The sequence below is a fragment of the Podarcis muralis genome, chromosome 3, assembly GCF_964188315.1.
Source record: "Podarcis muralis chromosome 3, rPodMur119.hap1.1, whole genome shotgun sequence".
NCBI classification, from domain to species: domain Eukaryota; kingdom Metazoa; phylum Chordata; class Lepidosauria; order Squamata; family Lacertidae; genus Podarcis; species Podarcis muralis.
Window position 1 is genome coordinate 113,589,144 of NC_135657.1, and position 15,974 is coordinate 113,605,117.

The window sequence follows — 15,974 nt, forward strand, 5'->3', positions numbered from 1 at the left end:
TAGCTAATGGGGCCTCCTGCTGCTGCCGCGCCGCCGGATCACAATTTCTGTTCCCATCCTGAAGCAAAGTTCTTAACCTGAAGCACTATTTCTGGGTTAGCGGAGTCTGTAACCTGAAGCGTATGTAACCCGAGGTACCACTGTAACAGCAAACTGTATGTGTGTGTGTAGCCAGGATTTTTGCTGGGGGGGGGCAGACCTTTGGGGGGGGGCAGAATCTCAGTTAGCTATGCATTTTTATTGATTTTTATTTATTGGGGCTGCACCCCAGCTACGGCCCTGTGTGTGTGTTAATTTTCAGCAGGAAAAGTTGTATGTTTGGATTATGACCAATGTGACGGTTTTGGAAAAAGGGGTTTTAAAATGCATTTAAAGTACCATGAAGTTTGAGTATCTGGCTCCTACACACCCTCTACTGTCCTGAGTCCCCTTACTGCATGTGAAACGTAATATTTATACTACTAAACTTGGCTGTGCATTTATTTACTCTCTCTCTCGCTCTCTCTCCTGTCATGCATGATTCATTCCCAGACTGAAATGAAGAAGGAAGATAGATCTCAGGGTGTGGGAGAGGCTGGGTATAAATAAATTCAATTAGCCTTGTTCAAATGTTATGTAGGGTTAAGGCATGTGAGTAAGGGAACTTTGGAGCCAAAGGTTCACTCTAGCTGCTATTGTGTTGGCTGCTATCCCTCTGGAAAGAAGTATTCAGTGAGCTTTCATAATAATAATAATAATAATAATAATAATAATAATAATAATTTATTATTTGTACCCCGCCCATCTGGCTGGGTTTCCCCAGCCACTCTGGGCGGCTTCCAACAAAGATGAAAGATACACTAAAATGTCACATATTAAAACTTCCCTGAACAGGGCTGCCTTCAGATGTCTTCTGAATGTCAGGTAGATGTTTATCGCTTTGACATCTGATGGGAGGGCGTTCCACAGGGCGGGCGCCACTACCGAGAAGGCCCTCTGCCTGGTTCCCTGTAACTTGGCCCCTCGCAGTGAGGGAACCGCCAGAAGGCCCTCAGAGCTGGACCTCAGTGTCCGGGCAGAACGATGGGGGAGGAGACTTTCAGTCTGGCGAATTTATTGGAATAAATGCAAGTTTTTTTAAATACTTAAAAAATAAACTCATGAGAAGGGAACCAGATTGAAGTTTTTCAGAAGTGATATTTAAAACTATGTTATCATCCAGCCTTGTAAATGAATCCACAAAAACTACTACCCTGGGAGCAGGGGAGTGGCTGGCAGAGGAGGGATAGAGAATTCTGTCCCATCTGCAGTAAACCACGGCATTTCTATAGCAGACACAAAGGAAGAATCGAGCTCTGCTGCACCTTCACCAGTAAAGGTAAAGGGACCCCTGACCATTAGGTCCAGTCGCGGATGACTGTGGGGTTGCGGCACTCATCTCGCTTTATTGGCTGAAGGAGCCGGCGTACAGCTTCCGGGTCATGTGGCCAGCATGACAAAGCCACTTCTGGAGAACCAGAGCAGCACACAGAAACGCCATTTACCTTCCCGCCGGAGCGGTACCTATTTATCTACTTGCACTTTGACGTGCTCCTGAACTGCTAGGTGGCCAGGAGCAGGGACCAAGCAACAGGAGCTGACCACGTCGCGGGGATTCGAACCGCCGACCTTCTGATCGGCAAGTCCTATGCTCTGTGGTTTAACCTACAGCGCCACCCACATCCCTACCTTCACCAGTAGGGTTGGACAAACCTGCCAAAATGTTCAGTTTTTCCGACTGTAAGTTCAGTTTTCTACACCAGTTGGCAATTTATTTATTTTGTTAAAGGCCAGTGGTAGTTGTGTTTACTATGGCAGGCTGTGACTTGTTGTGAGAAACATGCTTCCCTCTGCCATAGTTTGTCGCTCCTACATATTGTACTGGCTGTTGGCTTCGCTTACCCAGTCCCTGGGGTGTGTTGGTACACAAGCACATTCTCTGTACCTTGTCTTCTCTGTACCACAGGTTGTCTGAGTTTGAGCCAGTGGCCCCGTCAAATCTCTTGACTGCTAATGAACCCCAGCTGTGCCATCTCTTACATGTAGTGGCAAACCATTCCTCAGCATAGGATGGTTCCTATGCTAATGAACCCCAGCTGTGCCACATGTAGTGGCAAACCATTCCTCAGCATAGGATGGTTCCTCCGTCAATCGTACTGATTCCTCCCCTTGTAGCCCTTTGTAGAATGGAATGGTCATTCTCTAGCCAATCAGAAGGCGGCTCCCACCTTGTTTGTTAGGACTCGTCTCCAAGGATGCCAAGTGACCTTCCTTAGGTGGCGTCTCTGACAGGTCCAGTGAGTCCAGCAAAACATCTATGTCTTGGCCATGGTAGGAAAAACAAAAATGGCAGCCAAGAGGTTATTAACAAGTTATTAATTACATGAGCAGCTGTGTAAGTTACTATTCTTACAGTTGGGAAAGCTTGAAACAGACTAGTTGTATAGACCTCCTAAGGCAAGGTAGCTGTAGGTTGATGCACAATATCAACTTAGGGCAAATTATTATGCGTTGACTGACACGTTGGTTGACCACCATGTACAATAATAAAAATGAGAATTTGTAACCAAATTGATTATTCAGAATATCAGCCTGCCAAGCAGCCTTTAGAAAGCCTGAATATAGAACTTCTGGCCTTTCAGATGCCATTGGAATACATAATCTCTGGCCACTGGTCATGCTTGCTGAGGCTGTTGGGAGTTGGAGTCCAATGACAGCTGAAGAACCACAGGTTACATATCACTGTTTTACAGAGACACACTAAACATAATTAACCTACTAGGCACATCCAAATGTACAGATGTACAGAAGTGTTTCTCAGCAGAACTGCCTCAAAACTTGAATGGATTTTCTTCGGATGGGTATGTGCTCTGAAATTGTTGTTGTTTAGTCGTTTAGTTGTGTCCGACTCTTCGTGACCCCATGGACCAGAGCACGCCAGGCACTCCTGTCTTCCACTGCCTCCCGCAGTTTGGTCAAACTCATGCTGGTAGCTTCAAGAACACTGTCCAACCATCTCATCCTCTGTCATCCCCTTCTCCTTGTGCCCTCCATCTTTCCCAGCATCAGGGTCTTTTATGTGCTCTGAAATAGATGGATATATAAAAGCTAACCTGCACTTAGCATCTGTGATGAGCTGCTAATTCGAGCAACAGGGAATCTAGAGTCATCTCCAAGCATATGCAAATATTACAATCTTTTCACTGCAAAACCTGCATTGCAAACACAAGCCGTGGAAGGACCAGCCATGACAATCAGCCCATTTCATTTTCAAAGTACATCCTTTGGTCCATTAATTAATCCTGAACTCTGGGAGCTAAGGATATACAGGTGAAACTCGGAAAATTAGAATATCGTGGAAAAGTTCATTTATTTCAGTAATTCAACTTAAAAGGTGAAACTAATATATGAGATAGACTCATGACATGCAAAGCGAGATATGTCAAGCCTTTATTTGTTATAATTGTGATGATCATGGCGTACAGCTGATGAAAACCCCAAATTCACAATCTCAGAAAATTAGAATATTAAATGAAATCAGCAAAACAAGGACTGCAAATAGAGCAATATTGGACCTCTGAGAAGTAGAAGCATGCATATGTACTCAGTACTTGGTTTGGGCCCCTTTTGCATCAATTACTGCCTCAATGTGGCGTGGCATGGATGCTATCAGCCTGTGGCACTGCTGAGGTGTTATGGAAGACCAGGATGCTTCAATAGCAGCCTTAAGCTCTTCTGTATTGCTCAGTCTCATGTCTCTCACCTTTCTCTTGGCAATGCCCCATAGATTCTCTATGGGGTTCAGGTCAGGTGAGTCTGCTGGCCAATCAAGCACAGTAATCCCATGGGCATTGAACCAGGTTTGGGTACTTTTGGCAGTGTGGGCAGGTACCGAAGTCCTGCTGGAAAATGAAGTCAACATCCCCATAAAGATCGTCTGCGGAAGGAAGCATGAAGTGCTTCAAAATCTCCTGGTAGACGGCTACGTTGACCCTGGACTCAATGAAGCACAGTGGACCAACACCAGCTGATGACATGGCTTCCCAAATCTTTTCTGATGAGAGCAGCTTTTGCATCTCATTTGGAAACCAAGGACCCAGAGTCTGGAGGAAGAATGGGGAGGCACACAATGCCAGATGCTTGAAGTCCAGTGTGAAGTTTCCACAATCTGTGTTGATTTGGGGAGCCATGTCGTCAGCTGACACTACAGTAAAATGGAACTCGCATGCCTACAATGAGATGTGCAACTGCTGCAGGGATTTCTTTTAAAAAAAGAAGGTAACAAGTTTGCCGCTGCAATTCAAAGCATTGGACAATATATTTGTCAATGTAACATCCATGCTGCACGCACTGGGGATACTTCTAAAAGATAGACTGGTTGTTCACAGTGGGAGCATGAAATTGGGGAACATATCTTGCCAGTTCAGGGTGGAGGAATGAAAACACCAGTGGCACAAGGGATCAGCACATTTGGCTGTTAACTAGAAGATTGGTGATTCAAGTCCACCCAGGGGAGGATTTTACATTCTCTCTCACACACAAAGAGGGATGGAAAACCAATTATTTTAAACCAATCTAAAGTTTCACCCCAATTTTTCTGTGCAAGTGCTGCAGGGATGTGGATGCAGCTGCGTCAAAGAGTGTCCACACATCAGATAGTTGATGCTAAGGTTTTTTTTAAAAAAAATAATAATTTGGTGCTAGGTTGAAAGTTGTGGACATATGTCCTATAAGGAAGAAAATTTGGAGCGGTACTGAGTACAGAATGTTTGAAGAAAGCTAAGCTTCTGCGTCTCTGCATTATCATTTTTAAGAACAAAGTACACTCATGTTTCTCACGCAGTTTTACAACAGGATTATAAATCCAGGTCCATGTCTGAACCTAAGCTGCTTCGGAGACCTTTGTCCCCAAAGGGGAAGACTGAACGGGCTGGACCAAGCAGAAAAGGCCGTAAAGGTAATGTGGCGCAATGGGTAACCTAGGATTGGGCATACCATTGATTAACCATGGTCTATTCAATGGTTTATGGGACGCGGGTGGCGCTGTGGGTTAAACCACAGAGCCTACGACTTGCCGGTCAGAAGGTTGGCGGTTTGAATCCCCGCGACGGGGTGAGCTCCCGTTGCTCGGTCCCTGCTCCTGCCAACCTAGCAGTTTGAAAGCATGTCAAAGTGCAAGTAGATAAATAGGTACCGCTCCGGCGGGAAGGTAAACGGCATTTCTGTGCGCTGCTCTGGTTCGCTAGAAGCGGCTTAGTCATGCTGGCCACATGACCCGGAAGCTGTACGCCGGCTCCCTCGGCCAGTAAAGCAAGATGAGCTCCGCAACCCCAGAGTCGGCCACGACTGGACCCTTTACCTTTATTCAATGGTTTACAACTTGAAACTTGGGCAGCTCTCTTCTCAGCATCTATGCTAATAATTAGTCCACTGTGATCAGTGGGGGGCTCATTCCTTAGTATGGAGGGAGGGGTGTCTGAAAAGAGAGTTCTCCCACCACTATAGTGCCTTCTCTCCAAAAACACTCAAGGAAGGCACAAAGCACAAACTGCTCAACTGTCCCGATTTAAGTGGGACATCCCAGAATTACAGAAGCCATCCCTGGAATGGCTGGAATGTCCCATTTTTGGGTTCAGCACTCTGGTGCAAATTAGTGGGCTCGTGCCAGAGCACTGAACCCAAAAGCGCTCATTTTCTGGTCTTGCACCACAGCACTGGACAAAAATGAAAATGTTTGTTTTCTGGTCTCATGCTCTGGTCCAAGCCAGCCAGCTCTTGTGACAGCTTGGGACTGAAAAAATTAAGTGTCCCAATTTGGATCAGCCGGATGTTGGAGGGTATAAAAGCAGGAGTGAAGAGAGCGGCTTGAGCCCCGACAGAGGCCTAGACGGTTGCATTTGGGCCCTGAGCCTGATATTCCCTATCTATGCTTTAACCCAGCACTCTTAACAAACTGCAATGGTTTGCCTCAGGCAGCAAAATGTCTTGGGCCAGCCCTGCTTTTCACTTCTTCAAAAGGCATTGCAAATTACTGTCTTTTTTTTTTTAATAAGGAAGCAAAATTCCCTCTCCACAACCAAGGCCGAGTTAATTCTATTTAGGAAACATTAGTTTGCACTTTAAATAGCCTGACTTTTCTTTTTGTGTACAACTGTCCTATTTCATTACAGGTGCTCATGAGGAAGATACAAAATTCAAAGAAAAACATGGCACTGGTTTTGACCAACTTCATTTACCTGAGAAGAGCCAAGCAATTTGTTTGAGTTTCCCAGACTTTGGTTCTGAAATCCAAGTTCCAGCTAATATTGAGAGAACCTTTATTATTCCTTCACACCCTAGTGGTCCTCCTAGCTTCCCATTGCAAAAACGTCGTGTACCCTTAAGGATGCAAATGCCATTTCTAGGAGATTACCGGCTGCTTTTACGAAGAGATTTTATATTGAAAGGTCTGGCTGTAGTCGCCACTCTTCATGTCAAATGCTTGGACGTTGAAACTACAAGGCCAATTATTTCTCGACTTAACTATGAAGCACTCACGAGTGAGCTGATTGCTAGGGAAAGGAGAGGCCCAAGAGAACTCCATTCTATACTGCTCTCAAATGAAGATCTGCCTTTTCCTGAACCACCAAGAAAATCTGAGAGACAAATGGAATTAGGTACAGTACTGTATGCTGCAGTTTTATGAATTTTGGCTTGTTTTACACACTCTGTTTCTGCATATTCTTCCTCTGCTGTTTTCAGTTAATGCCATCCCCAAAGGTCTGTTTCTGTTCTCCATTGCATAGCTGAAAATTTGAGTGGCAACACTGAATTTTACTCTAAGAGAATGTCAGAATTGATATTTTTTTTTAAGTGAAAAGGAAAACTCTGCACATTTTCACACGTACACTGGATTTGATCAGGACTTTCAGGGTCTTCAAATCTCCCACTTAGTCTTCCTATATATATATATATATTCCTGTTTAAATCTTCCCCACACACAATTCAGACTGCATTTTAGCACAAAACTCTGCTGTTTTTCAGCATGGTAATGAACGATACAAGCTTGTTGTAGTAATGAAAACTCTAATCAATTAGGTGTGTAAGAGATCTCCTACTTGGATATTTCTTACAGTGCAGCCCTAAGGAGTCTGGAAAGTAAATCCCTAAGGAGTCTGGAAAGTAAATTAGGTTCAAAATGGGACTTTCTGGAATGGTAAAAGCGAACATTTTTAAGTAATCATAGGTTGTATGAGGTCTGTTTAATTGTAAATCAACATTTTTAGCGACTATAGCATGCACTTTCGTAACCTGGTGTAACGTGCCAGGGGAAAACTTGATTTTTGGATCAGTGATGTAAATCAGTTGTGAAAAGGAAGCAGAGATAGTTTCACACCTCTGTAAATCCACGGAAGAACCTCCACTGGCAATAAACCAGGCCAGGTCAGAGGTCATGCCTCTCCTCAAAGTGTGCAGAGATAAAGCATAAATGCTGAGCCGAAGGCATGCCAGGACTTTTAGCGGCACAGTGGGACTTCCCCACCTTCTCCTATCCCCACGGGACCCATAAATCTGCTTGATGGGGAATCAGAAAGAGGAAAACTGAGAGCAGCCAGAGAGCAAATAGGAGAAGATGAATTGTCAGAACGCGTTCCGTCTTGCTTGGAAAATGAGCTGTTGAAGGGGGGTAGAGATAAGAGGGTGCTGCACTTTTAAGGCAGCATCAAACACTTAGAGCAAAGAGGAAAGGAACGAAAAAATTAGAGATATTGGAGACCTAGTAGCAAGTCTGTATCAAGAGTTTGGTGGAACAGAAGGATGTAAGGAAAGGAGGGGTGGGAATCAGGATGAAGGGAGGGGGGTTATTGTTTTGCTGGTTTGATTTACTTATTTACTTCTTTTCTTCCTGTATTTTATTCTGTGAACCGCCCTGAGCTCTTATGATGATGGGCAGTACATAAATCTGATTAATAATAATACCAATAATAATAGATAAGCTCTGATGAGAAGGGTGTCTGAGCTCTGGTAGCAACTGTTCCATTGAAGAAAAGTATTAGTGCTCTGAGGATTCTTTGCGAACAGTCAGTATAATATTAGGCTGGATCTACACAGATATAAAAAATGCTTTGAAAATGCTTTAAAAAACCCTGCACGCTCACCAGTGCCATCTAGTGTCACATTTGTATAATGCACTTAAAATGCACTTAAAATGTTATAGCTGAGTCCTCAATCTTCTTTCCTGATTATTTAAATTAACCTGCCCTGTAGCAGAATATAGAAGGGTACATACATTCAGTTTGGTACACAAAGAGCAGGATTTCAGACCTTCCAAGTGTCCCTATTTTCCAGGGACAGTCCTGGAAGATGTCCCAGTTTCTGATTTGATCCCCAAATGTCCTGCTTTTCCATAAGATGTCTGTTATAGGAATTCTAAGGTCTTATATATATAAAATAAATGTACATAAATGTACGGGACGCGGGTGGTGCTGTGGGTTAAACCACAGAGCCTAGGACTTGCTGATCAGAGGGTCAGCGGTTCGAATCCCCACAACAGGGTGAGCTCCCATTGCTCGGTCCCTGCTCCTGCCAACCTAGCAGTTTGAAAGCACGTCAAAGTGCAAGTAGATAAATAGGTAGATAAGCGGCTTAGTCATGCTGGCCACATGACCCGGAAGCTATACACCAGCTCCCTCGGCCTGTAAAGCAAGATGAGCACCACAACCCCAGAGTCGGCCACAACTGGACCTAACCTTTTCCCAGGATGTCCCTATTTTCATTGGAGGAATGTTGGAGGATATGGGATTCAGCTTAGGAACTCCCATTAGCAGAAACCTTGGACAAGGGCTTCCACTTGCGCCATAATAGAGTTTGCCCCCCACCCAAGCTTCCTAAAGATAGACCCCAGAATAGCATGTGGTAGGGGGGATAATTCCATGTGGGAACCAGACAGAACATTTGTAATAGTGCAACACTGAAGTCCACCCCCCAAGTGTTTTAAAAGCCTAAACAACAACCAACACACACATCCCAAGAGACATTGTTGTTTTGCAAAGGAAGATCTGAAGATATTTATCTCCCTATAAACGGAATCCACTCTAACTTGACTCACGATGTTTTTCAGAAAGGTTACTGGAGGAGAGACTGGCGGAGAGACTGGGAGAAAGACTGGGGGAAAGACTGGAAGAAAGACTGTCTCTCCCTGCAGAGGAAAAAGAATTGATTATTGAGGAGGTAAAACAGAAAAAAAAGAAAACAGTGACTTATGCAGGTAGAAACCATTTTTATATACTCGTGTGTATGTGTGTGTGTGTCCTTTAAAAAGAACCGTTACTGTTATTCATCTAAAAGCCTTGATGCAGCACACACACAAATATAAAATAAGGTAATAAACAAGCTTTACTGGAAACAGTTGATGATAGAAGTGATCAGTGCATAGCTGTCAACTTTCAGATTTGAAAATAAGGGATCAGCAGCCTCACCTGTCCCGGGGACAGTCTACGGGATATCTAACAATCCAGGATAGCAGCGGGAAGCAGCGGGAAACGGCGCTGGAATAAGGGAATTTCCCGCAAAAAAAGGGAAGGTTGACAGCTATGGATCAGTGAGCTGTCTTAATCAAATCTTAAACATCATGACAATTCACTAGTTCATAATCTACAAGCATTTTCCTAAAGGCTGCAGCTGCTGCTGCAAACAAGACAGAGTTATATGCCATCTAGCAAATAAGCTACTTTCAAATATATGCTGTGTGTCCTTGCATTCTTATGTAATGTGACATGCAAATCTTTAATTTGGGGGTGAATATTCTGGGCAATCCAATTAGTAGGGAAGTAAACTTTCCACGTCAAAGTGTAAGTAGATAAATAGGTACCACTGCAGCGGGAAGGTAAATGGCGTTTCCGTGCGCTGCTCTGGTTCGCCAGAAGCGGCTTAGTCATGCTGGCCACATGACCCAGAAGCTGTACGCCGGCTCCCTCGGCCAATAAAGCGAGATGAGCGCCACAACCCCAGAGTCGGTCACGACTGGACCTAATGGTCAGGGGTCCCTTTACCTTTACCTTAAACTTTCCATCACAAGCCCTCTGTAAAAACACAATACTTTTTTCTACTAAGCCCGGGCATCTCTGTCGTCCCCTTCTCCTTGTGCCCTCCATCTTTCCCAACATCAGGGTCTTTTCCAGGGGGTCTTCTCTTCTCACGAGGTGGCCAAAATATTGGAGTCTCAGCTTCAGGATCTGTCCTTCCAGTGAGATCTGCTATAAATCCTGCAGGGAATTTCATATGAAGAGCAGGCTCCCTGCTTCAGATCCTTCACCCCAATAGACTGGCAGTAGTGTGAGGCAAGATAAACCTTGCTGACCCCTGAACTGAAGGGTTATGGGAAGATCCTTCCCTGTCAATATGCTCAAAAAAGGTAAATGAATCTGATTCAGAATTCTGAGATTTAGCTTTTCCTTGGACCACACGTCTCAGTCTCAGTCAGTTTTATTGCACATAGCCAAAGGCTGCCAAAATGTACACAGAATTATTTAACAATTAAAAGAAAATATACTGAATTGGTAAAAAAAAGACTTAAAACATTTATATTATTAAAACATTACGTACTCTAAACAAAGCTATAAAAGTACCCCAATGTACAAATAAAAACATTGAACAATAAAATTCATAAGCTAAAATCATCACATGGTCACTAATGTTAAAAACAATATCAATTAATACAGTGTGCAATTTATACTCAGAGTTTGGTGACAAAGATAGAGCATAGCCTGAGGTAGATAGATAGGATCAAATAAATTCATCTCCTTTACAGTTAATGGCTACCTTGGCTATATAATTTGCTCTAATTTTCCTAGCAGCAGTTGCAAAAAGTGCTACCCGCCAGGTCACATACTTATCTGTGTCTGCAAGGAGGTATAACATCATATCAAGGGGGTTCTGGCCAGGGGACCCTGTCATTATAGGTACCAAAAATCTTTTTCTTGCATCATTATATAATGGACAGTGCAAGACATGTCTGTGTCTGGTCAAGTGTTTTGACAAAGCGGTGTTTCAGACATTGCTGAACCATCAAATGTATCCCTATCGTGTTTTATGACTTCCTTGATATTGTATGTGAGCTGGAACTGGTCTGTGACCGAAATAATAAATTCATTCATTGATGAACCATGTCTTACACATTAAAGTGTAAGGAGACTTTCAGTAACGGGCAATAGCTAATCTGGCAGCCACTAGTAACATTAAGGCTATGTTTTTGCACATGACTGAGGGGTTGACATCGTTATCTAAAGAGAGAAGAGCCAAAGAGGAGCCAGAAACATGTTTTGACCGGTGATATTTGATATTAAACACCCAGGTTAACCATTTTGCATTCCCACCACATATGCAGGAACGAGATTTATTCCAGAACTAGAACCTGAGCTGGATTATGAACCTGAGCTGGATTATGATGACTCACTTATCTCCGGTATGGGAAGCGAGCCGAAATTAAATCTAGAAGAGGAAGAGACTGAATCAATGTCAGCAGCTTACATGGCAGTACTCTCTTGTCTAATGCATAGAAGAACTGGGCTTAGTCTTAAGGTAATTTCCCTAAAAGTGTGGCTGTGTTGCCTATGACAGTCTTTTCTCTGAGGCACTTACTGGGGCCTCCAATGGGATTTCCATTTTATCACCATAACAGTCCAAGAGAAGTTAAGCCAAAGGTCACCTTGTGAGCTCTATGGTACACTGAGGATTTGAGTCTAAGTCTTCCCAATCAACCACAAACCACCATAGTTCTCTTATAGAGCTACAGAGTGATTTGCTAGACTTCTTTACCCTGTTCTTTATAGAAAGACTGAGAGTAAAAGTGCTGTTCACACAGAACTCCCAAGTCTGTAGAGCGGGGGTGGGGACCTGCTGCCGTCCAGATGTTGCCGAACTCCAGATCCCATCAGTCCTGCCAAAAAGATCAGTGCTCAGGGCAGAAGGGAGCTGTAGTCCAACAACATCTGGAGGGCTAAGCGGTCCCCATCCCTATCATAGAGACTGTGTGAAGTAGTGTGTGCAAGACTACGGGTGCCTGTCTTATCTCTGAAACCACTTCAGACTAACGTTTTACGTTCAGTAACAGGGTTGGCCCTATATGAGTAGTCAAATGTGCATGATCACATCGTCAGTTTGAACATGGTTTCCACAGATCAGGAAGGTCTAATCCCTGGTAGATAGTACATCCATAGGCTACATTCCAGCATATCTTTTAAAGCATTGCTGCTGTTGTTTAGTCGTTTAGTCGTGTCCGACTCTTCGTGACCCCATGGACCAGAGCACGCCAGGCACTCCTGTCTTCCACTGCCTCCCTCAGTTTGGTCAAACTCATGCTGGTAGCTTCGAGAACACTATCCAACCATCTCGTCCTCTGTCATCCCCTTCTCCTTGTGCCCTCCATCTTTCCCAAAATCAGGGTCTTTTCCAGGGAGTCTTCTCTTCTCATGAGGTGGCCAAAGTATTGGAGCCTCAGCTTCAGGATCTGTCCCTCCAGTGAGCACTCAGGGCTGATTTCCTTCAGAATGGATAGGTTTGATCTTCATGCAGTCCATGGGACTCTCAAGAGTCTCCTCCAGTACCATAATTCAAAAGCATCGATCAGCCTTCTTTATGGTCCAGCTCTCACTTCCATACATCACTACTGGGAAAACCATAGCTTTTAAAGCATAGGTGTATATTATTTCGAATCAAATATGCTGCAGATACCTCCAGAACTGTTCCATCCAATGTATGGAGCAGTTTCCAGGGATGGAAATAGACATGTATTAGCCTGTTCCCTGTTGCTGCTGTAAGAAAGCAGTTCTTTCTTACAGCAGATTATTTATAGAAACTATAAATCTCATGTGGGTTGTCCCCCCTGCCCTTTCTGTGTTTTCTCCATAGGCATTTTTTCTGTTTCAACTTCCAGACCTCTCACCTTTGGCCAGCTTTTTGCTGTACCTCAACCTGTCATTTAACTACTTGTACTTCTTTCCTACAGAGGTAAGTGTTACTGTAGGACATAACAAACAAACAAAATCCTGCCTTGTTTTTCTGCAAGTAGCAGGGAAGACATGGCTCCACGCATTATGTGGTGGTTTGGCGGGAGATGGTAGCTATCTGAGAGGGTTCTAATCCCATCTTGGCTCATTTTCTGGCGGCGGCAGCAACAGGAGAGAAGCTATGATCCTGCAATTTTATCAACATGCCCCAGCATACTGAACATTCACAAAGAACGAGAGTTTATTTGTGACATGCAACCCAAGGTTACTTATCTTTCCTCCTAAGCTGTCCGTTCCCTGGTCACTCTCCAAGTCTCTCAACACCTTTGCCCTCCGCTTAGAAGATCAAGCACCCAGCCTTGGCTTTGTCCTCAGTTTTCTTCATTTTATTACATTTGCCCATTCAATTTTCTTTTTGATCCAACAGGTATTTTATCTTAAACACTTAGAAGTGCTAAAGCTCCGAAACAACCCCATCAAATTCATCCCAGAAGACATCTGCCGAATGAAGAATCTTAAATTATTGGTTATGTCCTTCAATTTGCTGACTACTCTTCCGGCTGGGTACAGTAGTAGTGCTTTTAATATCACAAAAAGCACCTGCAAAATACAATGGTGTGATTCATAAACACCAGCACACTTAGGGCACTCTGTGACATCACAGAGACTACTCCAGTAATTTTTAAAACTCTATGGTCCTTAACCCCTTCACATACTAACTCGCATTTGACTGCAAATCTCCCACACTAAAGTCCTATTCTTCACATGTAACCACTTGCATCAGTCTATTTGCACCTGAAGTAGACTATCGTCCACAAAAGCTTTCACCGTAACAAAATTATTTGAGATGCCACCAGTCTCTTTGCTTTTATTTACCTCTCCCCCACTTAAAAAAAAAAAAAAATAGCCCTGCCCATTCCTAGGAACTATAATCTTTATCGCATTTTTTTGTGCAAAACAATCCGTCTTTTCAATAGTAACAAATTGGAGGACAAAGAAAGTAGTCTCTTGGTTTAGTGAGGCTTTCTGTGGCAATTTTAGGCCTCCTGAATTACTCAGCACGCATCAGCAGATGAATAGGTGAGTGATGTGCTGAGTTTCATATGCCTTTGATATGGTGTGTATTTGCTTTCTTTCTATAGGCTATTTTCATTGCCCAATCTGCAGGGCCTCGATGTTTCCTACAATGAACTTGAATCCATCCCTAATGAAATTGGAAAACTCAGGTATTTATTTCAGTCTCCAACTGATTTCTACTGTTTTAGTGTCAATTGTCTGGGTTTCCTGATCAGATTTTCAAAGCACAAACTCTTGTACCAGCTCTTATTGCAGTGGGATACACTCCATTCTGGGCAAAGCTCTGGGGGCCACATTCCTGTGGTGAGCAGAGCCAGAATCAAAAGTGGGTAAAACAACAAATGTGACTTTTACCTTCATACAGTAGGCTAGTTTTACCCTCACTCACACACCCATTGTCAGGGACTGGTTGGACTCACGAGGAATCAGCTGAGGGTGCCAACTGCTTGGTAAAGTTGATGAGACATATGTAAGTGACCTGTGGGATGTCTTTTGGTCTGTGATCCTTTAGAAACCTAACATATCTGAACGTAGAAGGGAATCTACTGTACGTCTTGCCTTGCGGGCTGCTGAAGCTCAAGCTGAGCTGCCTTAAGGTGGAAAACAACTTCTTGCATGTCTACTTCTGGGATGAAATCTGCCGCCTTGAGCCACAACGACTCACTGACATGGCCGCCTTTTGTTTTGCCAAACACAACCTTTGGAGAGTGTATCACAAGATCCCAAGGGACATTCACGAGATATTGCTCAAGTAAGTAAGGCGGGGACCTCCATGACAACCACAGGCTTTAAGGGAAACTTTCGATGCAATAGCAGTCAGTCCCCAACCCCTGCAATAACTATGTGACCAAAAAGGTTTCCTTTGGGATTCTCACAGCCCTGTGCTGGAATGGCACCCACTGGTCCAAAAAGGTTGGCATCCCCTGTATAAAGATAAGTGGGGGTAAGGTACATGCAATGTCTTGAACAGGTGCGCCAACTCCATGGGGATGAGGCCTCTACAGCCCCCCACAATGTCTGCTGGGACGGGGCTCAGTCCCCCAAATCTAGAGGGGGCAGAGGAGACCTGGCAGAATGTCACCCTGGGCAGTGAGAATCAGAAGACTCCACGTGGACCAGTGGGCCTTAGTGGCTCAGCCTCTCTCTCTCTCTCTCTCTCTCTCTCCACATTTTAGCTTTAAAGCCTGCGATTGCTGCACGGGACCCTTGTATGGAAAAGGCCTTCAGTTCCCTCGCATTTTTAGGAATGTCTATGGGCTTAGGCTTCCTTATCTTTTTAGTGCCTGCTCGCCAACCTGCTATTCAAATTATGTTGCTGAAGCTGTTGCAGCTGCTGAAGCTGCTGCAGCTGCTGAAGCTACAGATGCTGCAGCTTCAGCGTAATAGATGTCAATATATTTTAACTGACTGAAGCTGAACTGGCAGTCTGTCGAATAAAGTGCCAAGCACTGCACTGTACACAGGTCTGTGTCCTGGCCTGATGATTCCTTTTTTTATTTGTGTATACACTTTTCCATTTCCATTTAATACTTCATACGGTTTTTTTGTCTCACATTTTCCCATGTAGACTTCCCAACTTTTCCCTTACCGGCGTTCAAGATTTGCCTGCAACTCATTTAGTTCCTCCCTACTTTACTCCTATCATTTTTTCTTCTTTTTCTTTTCTTTTGTTAACTGTTGTTCAAAAAATCATCCCTACTTGCAAAGCAGTTTTAATGTCACATCTTTTAAAATATGCACTAAGATATTCCCACTCACCCTTTATTTTCCTCTCATCCAAATTTCTTATTTTAGCTGTCATAGTGGCAAGCTCTGAAAATTCTATCAACTTGTACAGCCATTGATCTTTTGTTGGGATGACCTCTTCTTTCCAATTTATTTTGCGTAATCTAT

General features: G+C 43.8%; 1 protein-coding gene across 1 annotated transcript; it reads left to right on the forward strand.

Moving 5' to 3' along the window:
* Positions 1-6,277: 6,277 nt before the first annotated feature.
* Positions 6,278-15,464, forward strand: LRRC63 (leucine rich repeat containing 63). Its single transcript, XM_028721648.2, has 8 exons — positions 6,278-6,674; positions 9,119-9,265; positions 11,384-11,577; positions 12,907-13,005; positions 13,432-13,568; positions 14,147-14,230; positions 14,593-14,832; positions 15,257-15,464. Exons 1-8 carry the CDS (start codon positions 6,404-6,406, stop codon positions 15,462-15,464), a joined length of 1,380 nt encoding a protein of 459 aa, XP_028577481.2. The 5' UTR covers positions 6,278-6,403.
* The last annotated feature ends 510 nt before the right edge of the window (positions 15,465-15,974 follow it).

What these genes read in the sequence shown, in the direction of transcription:
- LRRC63 (XM_028721648.2), top strand. Translation starts at nt 6,404, where the DNA reads ATGCAAATGCCATTTCTAGGAGATTACCGGCTGCTTTTACGAAGAGAT. An exon ending in TGAGAGACAAATGGAATTAG is followed by an intron (nt 6,675 to 9,118) that starts GTACAGTACTGT and finishes GATGTTTTTCAG; the next exon opens with AAAGGTTACTGGAGGAGAGA. An exon ending in TGTACTTCTTTCCTACAGAG is followed by an intron (nt 13,006 to 13,431) that starts GTAAGTGTTACT and finishes TTGATCCAACAG; the next exon opens with GTATTTTATCTTAAACACTT.